The sequence below is a fragment of the Aedes aegypti genome, chromosome 2, assembly GCF_002204515.2.
Source record: "Aedes aegypti strain LVP_AGWG chromosome 2, AaegL5.0 Primary Assembly, whole genome shotgun sequence".
In the NCBI taxonomy this organism is placed as follows: Eukaryota; Metazoa; Arthropoda; class Insecta; order Diptera; family Culicidae; genus Aedes; species Aedes aegypti.
Genome location: NC_035108.1, coordinates 262,150,895 through 262,166,138, shown reverse-complemented (window position 1 = coordinate 262,166,138; position 15,244 = coordinate 262,150,895). Strand labels below are relative to the sequence as shown.

At 37.0% G+C, this 15,244-nt stretch overlaps 1 protein-coding gene across 1 annotated transcript; it reads right to left on the bottom strand.

The window, feature by feature from the left end:
• Positions 1-13,558: 13,558 nt before the first annotated feature.
• On the bottom strand, positions 13,559-14,481 carry LOC5570920 (lysozyme 2). Its single transcript, XM_001653349.2, has 2 exons — positions 14,090-14,481; positions 13,559-14,026 (listed from the first exon to the last, which is right to left on the bottom strand). The coding sequence occupies exons 1-2, from the start codon at positions 14,234-14,236 to the stop codon at positions 13,676-13,678; spliced, it is 498 nt and encodes a 165-aa protein (XP_001653399.1). The 5' UTR covers positions 14,237-14,481; the 3' UTR covers positions 13,559-13,675.
• Positions 14,482-15,244: the final 763 nt, after the last annotated feature.

Genomic DNA, 15,244 nt, shown 5'->3' with positions numbered 1-15,244 from the left:
TAGTCCTCCACATCTGTACATATGTTATAACCGATAAATACAGTTGTTGCAATTCTAATAAATAACTTCAACCAAAACTATATTGAAAATAGAAGGAGAGCTTTCATCCATTTCAGCAACACTGCAATACATAGTAACTCGAGTAGCTCCCAAGACATCAATCACTAATACAAATGCTTCAACTTATCTTCCACTTCCACACTGAACACCCCCTTTTTTCTTAATACATTCTCTCACTTTTATTGACAACATGCAACTCGCGGATGGTACCGGAATCTCTCACTTTGGAATCACACACAAACACAACCAAATACGCTAGGTGAGCCAGCAACCGCTTCAATTGTGAAAAAATGGCCACTTTCCAAGAACCAACTCAATTGTAATTTTTCTTTTTCCTTCTTTCGTCACGTTTTTTTAACTTTCTCCACCAGAAATCGAACGAAACACTAGTAATGTTTATTGAATACGCAAAACGAGCATTTGTTTCAATAATTATCAACATAAAACTCGCGATTAACTACCACTTAACGACAAACGCACCCGCCGAGCAACAGCTCACTCGCACGACCCCCATTTTTTCATCTATGAATGGTTCGTCACTGTAAGTGTCGGCATAAACTCTTATTCATAACTTTATTTTTTTATATTTTTATATAAAATCACTGACCTTTATTTTTATACATAAAAAATGCTTTGAATGGTTTGGTCTGTGCTAGAAGTGTAGACTTGCAAAACGTTCATTTTATTCAAAAAACTTTGAATGGTTCGCCACTGTAAGTGTCGGCATAAGAATATTATGTGATGGTCTAGCCAATCGATTTTTTTTTTCAATTTGAGTAAAATATCCTGTAGGAATGTTGCTTTTAGCTATTTGTTCAACAAACTTTGAATGGTTCGTCACTTCAAGTAACGGCATTATTTTCTCATACTTGAAAATTTTTCATGTCAATCGAAAATATTATATTTCTAAGTATGTTTATATCTCACAAATAACACTGCGGAACACGTTTTTGTCTCCAGCACCAAAATACAGCTATTCACTTAATTAAGGGTTGCTGAATCCATTGCCGTTTTCAGAAATATCATAGCACGTCTAGTTTTTGAGATATTGACTGTTGAAAATGCGAAAAATGACTATTTCAGCCAACTTGCATGCAAGTTTGCCAGCTTGTAAGGTAATATATTGGCTTAATTTGCCACAGAATTCAAACTTTATGTGTATAACAATACTTATCATCAAAGTTTGTATTACTTTCGATACGGAAAAGTTATTTTTTGATGGTTTAGAGAATTGTTGTATTTTGCCATATAGAAGAAACGAAGAATTTTGTATGGAGACTGCAAGCATGTTGAAAAAATCGGTTCAATCGAAATTTAATCGCACAATTTCAATCAAATTATGTCTGAAATGAAAATTTAAGTTCTATTTTGCATGTTTGGTGGATTAGATTACAAAAAAAGCATGATAAATTGCACTTTAAATTTCATGTAAACATTAATAAAACCAGTGTTTTATACAATTTTGGCGACCTGTAGCTAAAAATTGTGACGTGCTGGATCATTTCTGAGAATGGCACCAGATTCAGCGACCCCAAATCTACTAGAGACACATAATTTGATCCTTGAGACACGCAAAAATGTCATTTTTGTTACGCTGTGTAATCGTTTATCATGGTCTAATCGCTTATCAAAGTGAATCCTGTGACCCAACGATCCTCCCCATTAACAAACATCCCTCCCAGTAACCTTTGCGGAGATGCAGAGGCAAACACGGTCTCCAAATAGCAAAGGTTACACACTAACATTCCTTCCCCCAATCCCACCTGACTGCAAGGACGTGACCGGCGCCGTTATTGACCCTGTATAAATAGAGGCACTGAATTATGCACACTGAAGAAGATTATGGCCAATCCCAGCCGAACTTCTAGTTGATTCTTTGTGCATTTTCACTGACTTCGGTCAATCACGGAATAGCAACCATTGATATGTGTAGTCAGTCTAAGCTAAGCTAAGCTAAGCTAGAAATATTTTTGTTTTACGTGTAATTAACGAAAAAAACAGGATTGAAATGTTTTTAATACCACCAAGCTCTTCTTCTGTGATAAGTTGATAGTAGAAAAATATAAATTGTACGATTTTTAATATTACACGTTAAATGAACCCCAGGTATTTGTAGGTTATATAAGAATACAATTTTTCAAACAATTTTCAAATATACAAAAAAGTCAAGGTTTAAGGCAAATATAAAATCATTTTGATTTTCGAGCTACGAAAAAATACACAAAATTCCGAAGTGTACCCCGTCTAAAGGCGGGGTAGGGTATCAGAGGGTTAACATCACTTCACACTCTCCCAGTATAACCGATAGCATAACAGTGATGGTGTAACTTTCCAGTTCATGTAAAATTCTACGTAATTAAGAAAAAAATCGACTGTTTCTCCTTTATTCATAAACGATGCACAATTATACTCATAAGTATGTCAGTGAACAGCAGCTAAAAGCTTGGATAAATATTGTGCCCAACCATTTTCATCCATTATATAAAAAGGAAAGGAATGTCTGTCATGTATTGTTTACTTCACATCAATAAATACATTGAATCACTTTTTTTTCAATTTCATACTCATCGCACCACATCGCTATCGCTGCAGATCAAGTTTAGAACCAATCATTCTTAAATGAAACACACTCCAATCTAAAAGTAGCGCCTAATTTATTCAAATCTTATTTTTAATGTGCTGATTCATCATCAGTTCCACTAAAAAAAATCAATTCCCGTTCAGTGGTCGGATTAATAGGCTACCGTTTTCGTCATCGTCCTCAACGTTTTTGTCGTCCGTTCGCCAGATGACCTTTTCACGCAGCGTCTTCGGCCGTCCGCCGGAGTCAGTTTCCACTTGCATCACCGCTACAGTAGTGCCCAAACGAATTGGGCGCGTTTGTTGGAAACGATCCTCCTTTTCGGTGTTATTCAGAGTCACATTGTTGCTGAACTTATTATGCGTCATTTCAAACGTGGTGAGATTTTGATCATCTGCCTGAGGCGATTGGCTGTAACGTTTTTTGCTGATCGTAATTGTTTCATTTTTCACATTGTTCACATTCTCTAAGCGTTCGATCTTGATCTCTTCGGTGGCGTAGATTTCGGCATTCTGCTTATGGTTAGTCTCCACGCGTTTGTCATCTACCGCATCATTGTCACGGTTGTTCATCAGGAAGTCACTTATCTCGAGGAAAAATTTGGCCGGCAGATTGTTTCCGTTCACCTGCAGCATTGAATTGGACGTTGTTTGCTGCTGTTGTTCTTGTTGTTCCTCGGCGAGGTCTTGCTGGGTTGGTAAAGATGATTGAGCGGGCTCTTCGAATGGAATGCCAAACAATTTGAATATTGAGTGTTGTATCATTGTCGCCATATCGGACTTATGGAAAGTGTTCAGAGATGATTCTGGAACTTGAATCTGAAGGTTTTTGATGTGCAATCGAATGTTTGTTTCGCCGTTTGTTTGCCTTTCATCGTACACGACATCCGCTTCTTCATCTTCATAATCGTCATCCGTATCCTCAACATAAATGACTTTACGATTTCGTTTCCCATGGGAATCCACACTCGGTCTATCCGCACTCTCAACAGCAGCCACCACCAACCCAATCAAGGAAATCAACGTAAAACCCAATAAAATAGCCGTTAAACACTTCATTGCCGTCGTCGAAAACCAGTTCAAATTCACTTTCTTTGGCTTGCTAATTACCAAACATAAACTCGTTTGTCACCGAATAAACACCGTCACTTCGCGCGCAGCTTTCCCCAAACAACCCAAAAGTTGTCCGAAACTCCGCACACTTGCCGATGTTGATGGCGCGATATCGTTTGATCGAATAACAATGAAGTTTCGCGCGATCATGCTCATGAAGTCCACAGCGACCACGACCACGATGCGACATCTGATTTGACTAAAAATTACGGCCGAACTAACACTGGCAGCGGCCGAAAGCCGAAGCACTTCTCCGGCTTAACGACGCGATGCGATGCATGCATGGGCTATGTCTAAGAAGGGTCATACCACCCATTCCACGCGGATTGTCTTAGGGGGAGATAGCTCAAATTTACCTACTCCAAAGTAAGACGTCTGTGAGAATATGAATGAATAAACATCCAACCCATCACCATTGCAGTCGTGACTGGGAGATAGATCTCCTCTTCATCATAACGTTGATCAATAACGTGTGCATTATGATGATTCAAATCGCAAAAAAGTTAAAAAAAATCCCATATCTCATATCTTCTTCGCAATCTTATGTTAAAAATAGAGTTCTGGCAAACTTTAAATAATTTCAATTAAAAGATGACCCTAAGACATTGATGGTTTTTATAAAACATATTTGGAAAACTACAACTGTCATGTTCACGTCATCACAAATCCTTTTTACTCCAGCTTGTGAAAAATGTTGCAATAAAATATTTTGTGTCAATTTTGTTTGGGTTTTTTGTAGAAGTTTACTGGACTATAATTTCTTATGCAGTGGCAAAATATTGAAAGAGACATATCTATGAGACATATCATGCGCAAATTACGTTACGCTTCAAAGTGGGAGGGGCGGTCAGCAACAGCATGATAAGCCTTATAAAATTTTTGGAGCTGTCATACAAAAAGCGTGAACATGGAGGGGGCTGAGGGGTGGTTGAAAAAGTCCCAATTTAGTGTGGCATAATTTGTGTGACATCCCTAAAATCGTGGCAATAGAAGATTGCAACAATTTTTACCTAAAATTATTAATTATTTTATTTGACATTTGTTCCAATATTTCAACATTGGATATTCTATGCAACTCATTGGTACTATACCAGAGAGGAAGATTCAGAATCATTTTCAAACTTTTATTTTGAATCTGCAGAGCTTTCTTCCTGGTACTACAACAGCTAGTCCATATTGGTACAGCATATAGCATGGCTGGCCTAAAAATTTGCTTGAAGATCAAAAGCTTGTTCTTAAGACAAAGTTTTTATTTTCTATTAATAAGGGGATAAAGACATTTTACATTTTTGTTACATTTTGCTTGAATGCCCTCAATGTGATATTTGAAAGTTAAGCTTTTATGACCTTTTATTATTTATTATTTATCTTTATTAGGGAGATTATTTATGACCTTTTCAAAAAGTTTACTAATGGAGGAAAGCAAACTGATTGGATGAGCTAGAAGCTTCTGCAGGATTTTTGTCTGGTTTTAAAATTGTTACAACTTTGCCATTTTTCCATTTGTCAGAGAAATATGCCAACTGAAAACATTTGTTAAATATATCAACTAAGATTGATAAGCTACTTTCTGGAAGTTTCTTGATAAGCAGGTAGAAAATTCCATCATCACCAAAAGCTTTCAAATTTATGAATTTTTTAAAAATAGTTCTCACTTCTTCCAAATCAGTCTCTCCGGAATTTTGGAAAAGGTTCTCTTGATTGAGAATGTTTTCGAAGTCCTGAGTAACTTGATTTTCAATTGGACTAGTAAGTCCTAAATTAAAATTATGCGCGCTTTCAAATTGCATAGCAAGTTTTTGAGTAACAATTTGTTTTCCTCTTTCAATGCCAGTTATTGGCCTCTGTTTTTTTTTTTTTCAAAATTTTAGAAATTTCCAAAAGGGCTTAGAGCCAGGGTCCAATTGAAAATTTTTATTTTCAAATTTTTGTTTCTTAATTGTGAAAATCGTTTTTTATTAATTTTCGCAAATTTCATAGCAGGATCGAGAGTGCTTTGAAATTGCATTCTCCTCACGTTTTTGAGACGGAGTTTAACCACGTTTAACATCATCATCTATAATCACGCAATCAAATTTTACTTCACATTTTGGACTTGCAATGCACCTGGCTTCAACAATGGAATTTGTTAACGTTTCAAAAGCATTGCCAGTCCCGTGTTTTATGTTTTTTTATGTTTTTTTTATATTTATGTTTTATAAAATTTTGAGATTCAAACCTTTGAATAGTTCGATGTTTAAAATGTCGACGCATTGATAGATAACTTTTTAAACGGAGGTTACATGAATCGCATCACTTACCAAGATGAATCCAGATCATGTAGCTTTGAAGCCCTCCCACTAACAAAACTCCTTCCCGTGGCAACCATGATGATGCAGAGGTATACTCGGTCTTTAGTAACAATGGATGTCACACTAACACTCCTTCTCTTCCCCGATGACCGTAAGGACGTGGCCGGCGCCGTTATTGGCATTACTAATTTCAGAGTCCTCGAAAATGTACATTGCAGATGGTATGCTACTCCAAAGCTACATCTGTTGATTCCCTGTACAATTTTGATGATTCTCGTCAATCACGGAGTAGCAACTACGAATTGTACGGTCATCAATGCTCATGCTCATGCTCATAAAAATGGACCATCCAAATTATTATCGTTTTGTATTAATTTCAGATAAATGCTATTGTAGGGGAAAAGCTCTAATTTTCGACCTACAATAATTGAACCAATTTTCGAACGTTTATACAAAGTAGGCCAAATCATATGAATAGGTCGAAAACTAATGTAATGTTATCCGATGAAGCTATGAAAAATCTTCACGATCTTATGGTTGGGATAGTGACTAGAGTTTTAAAAATACATCAGAACCCATCTACGATTGATTTTGTCTTAACTGACTTTAGTCACCTTTGTAGACAATTGGTTACTCATGCTGGTTTTGATTCTGATCATGTCCCTGTTACATTTTAAATATCTCATGAAGCGATTCTCAATCCTATCAGCTCGACTTTCAATTATTTTCGAGCTGAGAGGAATATATATGAAACATATAATAATTATCTTGATGTTAACATTTGTTGGTAAAGAAATTCCTAACAAGAAATCTTGATATTGGCAATGCTTTTGAAACGTTAACAAATTCCATTGTTGAAGCCAGGTGCATTGCAAGTCCAAAATGTGAAGTAAAATTTGATTGCGTGATTATATATGATGATGTTAAACGTGGTTAAACTCCGTCTCAAAAACGTGAGGAGAATGCAATTTCAAAGCACTCTCGATCCTGCTATAAAATTTGCGAAAATTAATAAAAAACGATTTTCACAATTAAGAAACAAAAATTTTGAAAATAAAAAATTTCAATTGGACCCTGGCTCTAAGCCCTTTTGGAAATTATCTAAAATTTTGAAAAAAAAGAGGCCAATAACTGGCATTGAAAGAGGAAAACAAATTGTTACTCAAAAACTTGCTATGCAATTTGAAAGCGCGCATAATTTTAATTTAGGACTTACTAGTCCAATTGAAAATCAAGTTACTCAGGACTCCACGGGAAGGAGTTTTGTTAGTGGGAGGGCTTCAAAGCTACATGATCTGAATTCATCTTGGTAAGTGATGCGATTCATGTAGAGTAAAGTGGGGCAAAAGTTAGAGTGGGGTAAGAGTTTATTTTTAAGATTTCTAGCTCAATTCAAAAAAAAAAACTTATAAATGTCATGCTGGTTCGAATGCTATTTAAGTAAGAGACTTTCAATCCAAATATCATAAAAATCGATTGAGTTTTGGAAAAGTTATTGCTATTTGTTGTTTTTCGACGTGAATATTGTAATTTTTGGTCAAACTTTCGTTGCATGGAACCAATTGAAGATAAAATCTTTTTCAATATTTCATGTAAGGGCGTTTCTAGGCCTATCTGGCCTAGGTTGCTTTGAGGCCTATCTAGGCCTAGGTTGCTTTGAGGTGTATTAGTTTTTGCATAAATGCTTGAAAACAATTTTTGGCCCATAGTGGGGCAAAAGTTCGAATCAGCGGGGCAAAAGTTCGACCCATGTATAAAATCACGAAAAAAAAATGCAAATTGCCTAAAATCCACATATTATCATCAAATTTAGTTAAATTTGTCTGATCATGTGAAAACTGTCTCCAAAATTTCACGTTTCCACTTAGTTTTGCAAAAAACTGCTAATTTTGAGTATATTACAATCAACCCGGTTTTGGGCAATTTTTTGATGAAAATTTAGTGTGTATTTTTCGTCAAACTTAAGTTTACGGTTGGTGTAAAGTATGTCTGTCATAAAAGGATCCATATTTGGTGTTCTAGCCAGCGAACTTTTGCCCCACACTAGATTCGAACTCTTGCCCCAACGGTGGGGCAAAAGTTCGAATAAGACAATCAATTTTGAAACTGTTATAACTAAAAATGGGTAAATATTTTGACACAAGTTTGTTCAGCAAAATTATAGCCAATATGTTGAAAGTTCACTGTATGGTATTTGTTTTGTTTTAACTGCTATTGTTTTCCTTGAAACTTTGATTATACCACTAAGGTCGAACTTTTGCCCCACCTTACTCTAACCTCTGTTTAAAAAGTTATCTATCAATGCGTCGACATTTTAAACATTGAACTATTCAAAGGTTTGAATCTCAAAATTTTATAAAACATAAATATAAAAAAACATAAAAAACATAAACAAATTTTGAAAATAAAAATTTTCAATTGAACCCTGGCTCTAAGCCCTTTTGGAAATTATCTAAAATTTTGAAAAAAAAAACTGAGGCCAATAACTGGCATTGAAAGAGGAAAACAAATTGTTACTCAAAAACTTGCTATGCAATTTGAAAGCGCGCATAATTTTAATTTAGGACTTACTAGTCCTATTGAAAATCAAGTTACTCAGGACTCCACGGGAAGGAGTTTTGTTAGTGGGAGGGTTTCAAAGCTACATGATCTGGATTCATCTTGGTAAGTGATGCGATTCATGTAACCTCTGTTTAAAAAGTTATCTATCAATGCGTCGACATTTTAAACATCGAACTACTCAAAGGTTTGAATCTCGAAATTTTATAAAACATAAATATAAAAAAAAACATAAAAAACAAAAATACATCATAAAAATGTGTTATTACAAGCATGAAACGAGCTCACCAATTGGTAATCCATCCTCTACTGAACAGTTACAATCGCAGCGTCAACTCGTATAAGCAGGAATATAAAATAACTCCGATGGCGCGCGAATGAAATGCTAACTGAAAAAAAAAGGAAAAACACTCCGAGCGCGCGAAAATGAATCGGACTGCTTGGGTCTTCGCAAAGCACTCCCTAATAGGATGGTCCATTTTAATATGCAAAAACTCAATTTGAAAAAATCTCAAGTAAATTACATCCCAAATTGGTTCATTTGGACTCCAAGATGTAACTCTGAAACTAAGAGTGAAATCCGTCAACTCAAGATCGTTTAGCTCCTCCTTAGAGTTGATGGATTCCACTCAAATTGTCACAGTAGCTTTTTGGACCTCTAGAAGCGTAACAAATTAGGAGGATGTAACTAAAGATTTTTATAGTTTGATCAATATGGGCCACCCTTGTGCACACAGACTTTGATAATTTGTCGCTATTAAGTTTTTTTGCAAATCTTCTAAATAACTTTATAAAAGAGAAACGGACTTCTCTTGAGTAATTGCGTTTCATTATTCTTCATAAGACGAAGACAATAAACCTATGAAGAACAGTCAATGTTCAAAAGAAGGGATAATATACTATGAAAGCATCCGTATTTATGATGGTTGGTAGCCTACGACACGGTTATATGAAAATTTAGATTCTCGCTCCAGTTTCTGCTTTCTGCTCGATCGGTGAAACCATATTTCAGCGCCAGCCGCTCAAAGTTTGTATGGAATTTACTATGAGAAAACTTACTTTTGCAAAGAAAAATCACCAGGGGTCGCCCATTGTCCTGTATAAAAATTCTAAACGCAGACTTCGGGAGCAAAAATATAAAATTTGAAATTTGGGGGCAAAATTGGGAGAAAATGAAATCGATGACTCATTATATTAGGAAGAGACACCGAATTAAGAGCAATATTAAATTCTAATATATCTGAAGCCTTGTTTATCCCATTCCCAGTTACAGGTCGGACTCGATTATCTGGGATTCGATTATACGGAATTTTAGACTTGATTATCCGATTAAGTTAAGCACTCTTTCAAATATATACAATTCTAAAAAATTTGGGAAATTTACAATTGTGATTCATCGTGTGTTCGGTCCATTATTTCCTCAAATATAAGGGATATGCATTAAGCTTTCAATCTTTTCCCTCTTACACACCCATGCAAAAGTTTGGGTTCACCCCTTAAAAACATGCAAAAGTACCGTAATTTCGGGTGAAATTGATCATTTTTCACGGTTTTTCTAGTCTGTTTTTTTATAATGTTAACAATGCGAAACAACTAAATGCAGGAAAACAAGTACGAAGGTGAGCCTCATCGACTTATGTACCGACATTGTCTAACAAATGTCATTTTAGTGTTAACAAATACCGTAATCCAGGGTAACATTGATCATTTTTTTGATTATTTTCTAAATATTTCGTTTCAAAATGCAAATGTTGCATATTTTATATTTTGAAAACAAGTACTGCCACGCATAGTTCGTGACTATACACTTTATTTTGTTTTTTGAAAGATTGCCTAATTGAAGATACTTATGAATGTTTCGACAACTGAAACGTTTTTGGCGATGCCGTTTTTAGTAAGAACCGCATTTTCCTTGCCCATATCGTTTACAGAACATATGTGAGACATGAATGTTTGGTAGTGTCATCGTTAACCATTAAAATTATTGTTTCGAAAAGTTGCCAAATTTATGCATAAAGTAAACGCAATATTCGCAAAAATCTTCACTTTTATTAGCTCATAAATATAAGAAAGAGAAGCACCATTCATGATTTGGAAATGTTTTATCAATAAATGACAATGCAAACTTTTTACGAGATGAGTCATTCCGATCAATGTTTCCCTGCTGATCAATGATACCCCGGATTACGGTACCTCAAAAATAAAAAAAAACAGAGGATCTCATTTCAGGGTGAAATTGATCACTTGTCAATGCCATTATTGTTAGTTTCCAAAACAACTCTATATGATAAATTTGAGCTCCCTGAATCCGAATATGCTTGTAAAATTCTTAACAATGCAATATTTATATAAATGACGAATAGCTAAATATCAAGAATTATGCGGAAAACGCCTAAATGTATGCAATTTCCTAAGGAATTCAATGATATCTAACAGAAATTCAATTATTTCAACCATATGAGCAAATTGGTACTCACAAACTTTCAGGTTCATGCCATGTTCAAATCCTTGCTTATAAATAGAAGTTCATAGGTGTTTGTCAATACTGCGCCGTGCATGATTTTGAAATTTTACGTTATTTTCATAGTAATAAACATTCTTTAATACAAAAAACTTCACAACACACCATTCGACAATAGTTACGACAAGCAACGTTCATTTACTGCAACTTACATTGATATTTGTGCTCCATTACGAATAAATAAAATCGTGTGATACGATGATCAATTTCACCCTTCTGATCAATTACACCCGATTTTACGGTATGTATCTCTGTGATTACACATCTATTTAAAACTCTCTAAAACACTCCAGTTCCTTTGGATGCCGCCTGGGCTTTCATGCCTGTTGTTCAATATTGCGCTAGAAGGTGTTATGCGGAGAGCTGGGCTTAACAGCCGGGGTACGATTTTTACGAGATCCAGTCAATTTGTTTGCTTCGCGGATGATATGGACATTGTCGGCCGAACATTTGAAAAGGTGGCAGACCTGTACACCCGCCTGAAACGCGAGGCAGCAAAAGTTGGTGGTGAATGCGTCCAAGCCAAAGTACATGCTAGCTTGTGGGGCCGAGCGCGACAGGGCTCGCCTAGGTAGCAGTGTTACGATAGACGGGGATACGTTCAAGGTGGTCGACGAGTTCGTCTACCTTGGATCCTTGCTGACGGCTGACAATAACGTTGGCCGTGAAATACGGAAGCGCATCATCAGGGGAAGTCGGGCCTACTATGGCCTCCAGAAGAAGCTGCGATCAAAAAAGATTTACGCCCGCTCCAAATGTACCATGTACAAAACGCTAGACCGGTAGTTCTCTACGGGCATGAAACCTGGACGATGCTCGAAGAGGACTTGGAGTCTTTGAACGTCGGGTGCTTAGGACGATCTTTGGCGGTGTGCAGGAAAACGGTGAGTGGATAAAATACGAGCTCGCCCAACTTTACGGTGGACCCAGTATCCATAAGGTGGCCAAAGCTGGAAGGATACGATGGGCAGGGCATGTTGCAAGTATGCCGGACAGTAACCCTGCAAAGATGGTGTTCGCTTCGGATCCAATTCGTACAAGAAGGCGTGGAGCGCAGCGAGCTAGGTGGGAGGATCAAGTGCGTATCAATTTGACGAGCGTGGGGCAGAACCGAGGATGGAGAGATGCGGCCACGAACCGAGTATTGTGGCGTAAAATTGTTGATTCAGTGTTATCTGTTTAGATGTTAACTAAATAAATGAATGAAATGAATGAGCTCATATTTGACGCCACAATATGCGTTGTACTGAAGCGCTTATTATTGCAATGTGCTAGACATTTCAGCCGAGAAAACCCCCTATGTCCATCTACCAAAGTGGTTCTGCACCTTACTAGATAACGATGATGTTTTTCATTTCTAATTTGACTAATTTGACGAATGTCAGCCCTGGTCGTAAAGCGCGTATCTGTTAGGGCTCAATCACAAATTTCATAACGCTGAAGGGGGTGGGTAGATTTTCTCATAATGCTACGGCTCATACATTTTTTTTAGATTTTTTTTTACAAAACGCGTTACGAGGGAGTGGGTGGGTATCAGAAATTGTCATTTGATGAACCCTTAAAGCCCAAATAAAATGGAACGAATGTCAAAACTAAAATAGAAGTTTAAATGCACTAAATTACATGGCAGGCTGAAGCCTGGAAGTTACATTCACATTGCATGAAACCAGCATAATTTAGAATATATTGCAGCGTTGTCTTTGATTGGGCGTTATGCTTCTCTCTCCCCTACATACAAGTGACGATGATAAAATCGAACACCAAAACTATCGACAATTGGAAAGATGTAAAAAAAAAAATACTCCAAGGGACATGCGATGCCGGTTTTCGCGCCATGATCGTCATACCCGTGGTACCGTGCCTGTTTGACGTAAAAAACCTTTTAGAAGATTAGATTTTACAGTTCCATCATAGCATTTTCATTTTGTGAGCTTATTCCGAAAGATGGTATGAAATCTAGTGGCTTTCGAATGGTTGTAGGCAAATGAGAAAAAAACTGTCGTATGGCTAATCTCGAATGAATCTATGATATAGGGGGATGAAGGGCGGACTGCGGACCACTGCGGACACCATAAGTGAATGCATATTAGGATGCGGCTTATTTTTCGTAAGTTTTAAATCCCAAAAATTTGTTTGTCCTTCTGAATTAAAATCACATGATAAGAGAAAAATGGAGCAAAACATATTAAGATTTAAAGGTGGCGTAAGCGATTTGAAATAGAATTTTCAAGTCATAAAATATGATTCCTTGTACAGTTAACATTTTTTTAAGCTTTACGTCCTCACTGGGATAGAGCCAGCTTCTCAGCTTAGTATTTTTATGAGCACTTCCACAGTTATTAATTGAGAGCTTTCTTTACCAATGTCGCCATTTTCGCATCCGTATATCGTTTGCCAGGTATGATGATACTTTTCGATACGATACGATAAATTGTTCATTCGATGGATGATTGCCAAAGATTTATTTGGCTCTATATGTGACCTTTAAGGCGCATAACAAATCTTCGTCATAATTCAAATTAGTTCTAATACAGCAGTTCACTTCAATAGACTACTTCCAACGCAACATGCGCCCACCACTCCTTGCTCCGTTTGCAACCCGCAACCGTCGATTCTGCAGCAAGCAATTGTTGAACTTTCGACTAAACTCCAAATTCAGCGGTAAATGGCATGTTGGCCCTCCATTTATGTGCAACATCGCATAATCGACACAATCCACCAATCCGTCGTTGTTGCAATCTTTCCCGTATTTTTCCATATATTGCGTAATGATGTCGGTGGCACAGTCATAATTGTTCGCACATTCTTCATACGATCCCCAACGGTTCGGATCGTCCTGAGCTTTCACCACTTTGCCGGCATCGATCCAATAGGCCCGCGAAATCGAGAACGGTCCACAGTACTGGAATTTAACAGCAATTAATTGGTTTCAATTTTTAATTAAGTGACGACAGGTGACACATACCCCTTGATCGCAGCGAAGCCGGTTACTGCAGCCGGTGGATGCTTCGCACAGGCATCGAAAGCACGTTGAGTTAAGGTTCGAAAGGTAAATTCCTTGTATCGTTAATGCGAAACTGATGAGCAGGAATAATAATTTCAGATGCTTCATTTTAGATTTTTACCGCAACTGCAAGGCATCTGAAATAAGACTGAACTAGGAGCTTTCTTCGATTGATTCTGATTAAAACAACATCACGCTAAGTCTTATCAAGATGCAATCATCTCAGTCATTGTCACCTATTCTGTTTCTCTACATACGTGTTTTATAAATAGTTTGCAATGCTAGGCTGTGTCGATTTGTGTAAAATTAAAATTTTAATCGAACAGGCTCGTAGTTACAAATGTCGAAACAAAACCCTGAAAAATTCAGAAATAAAAAAAAATCAGCTGCTCGGCTTGTACTTGTAGGGAAAGGGGTGGTAAAATGGACACCTTAAGGATTTAAAAATAAAAAATATGGAAGCACACAGGAAATAAAACAATTACGAATAAAACAGCTGCGAGTTTATTTTTTGTTGTTTGTCGATTATTTTGTAAATTTTTTTTTTTCAGTTTCGACATATGCTTCAATTTTAGTTGAGCCTTAAATGGTCAAATATACATAGTTTTTTATTGTTTTATAAGGATTTATGGGGTCCAAATAGCCATAGCGATAAACTAGAAGTTATTCAGCAAGACCATGTTTTGGATCTTTCCGTAAAGGACATTTCCTGGACATCAAATTGTGTTTTGTTCAATTTTTGTTAGAAGCACACTGAGTAGAGGAATTTATAACCCAATCAAAATAATATCAGTTATACTTACTTATTTGGCTTTACATCAATTATCTTGATAAAGCCTCGCCAACAATATTTCGCCAATTCCCTCGGTTCATGGCCGCTTCTCTCCATCCTCGACTGTGACCCACGCTCTCCAGGTCCTGGTGTACCTGGTCAATCCACCTAGCTCGCTGCGCCCCACGCCTTCTTGTTCCGACCGGATTCGTAGCGAACACCATCTTTACAGGGTTGTTGTCCGGCATTCTTGCAACATGCCCTGCCCAGCGTATCCTTCCCGCTTTAGCTACCTTCACGATACTGGGTTCGCCGTAGAGTTGAGTGAGCTCGTGGTTCATCCT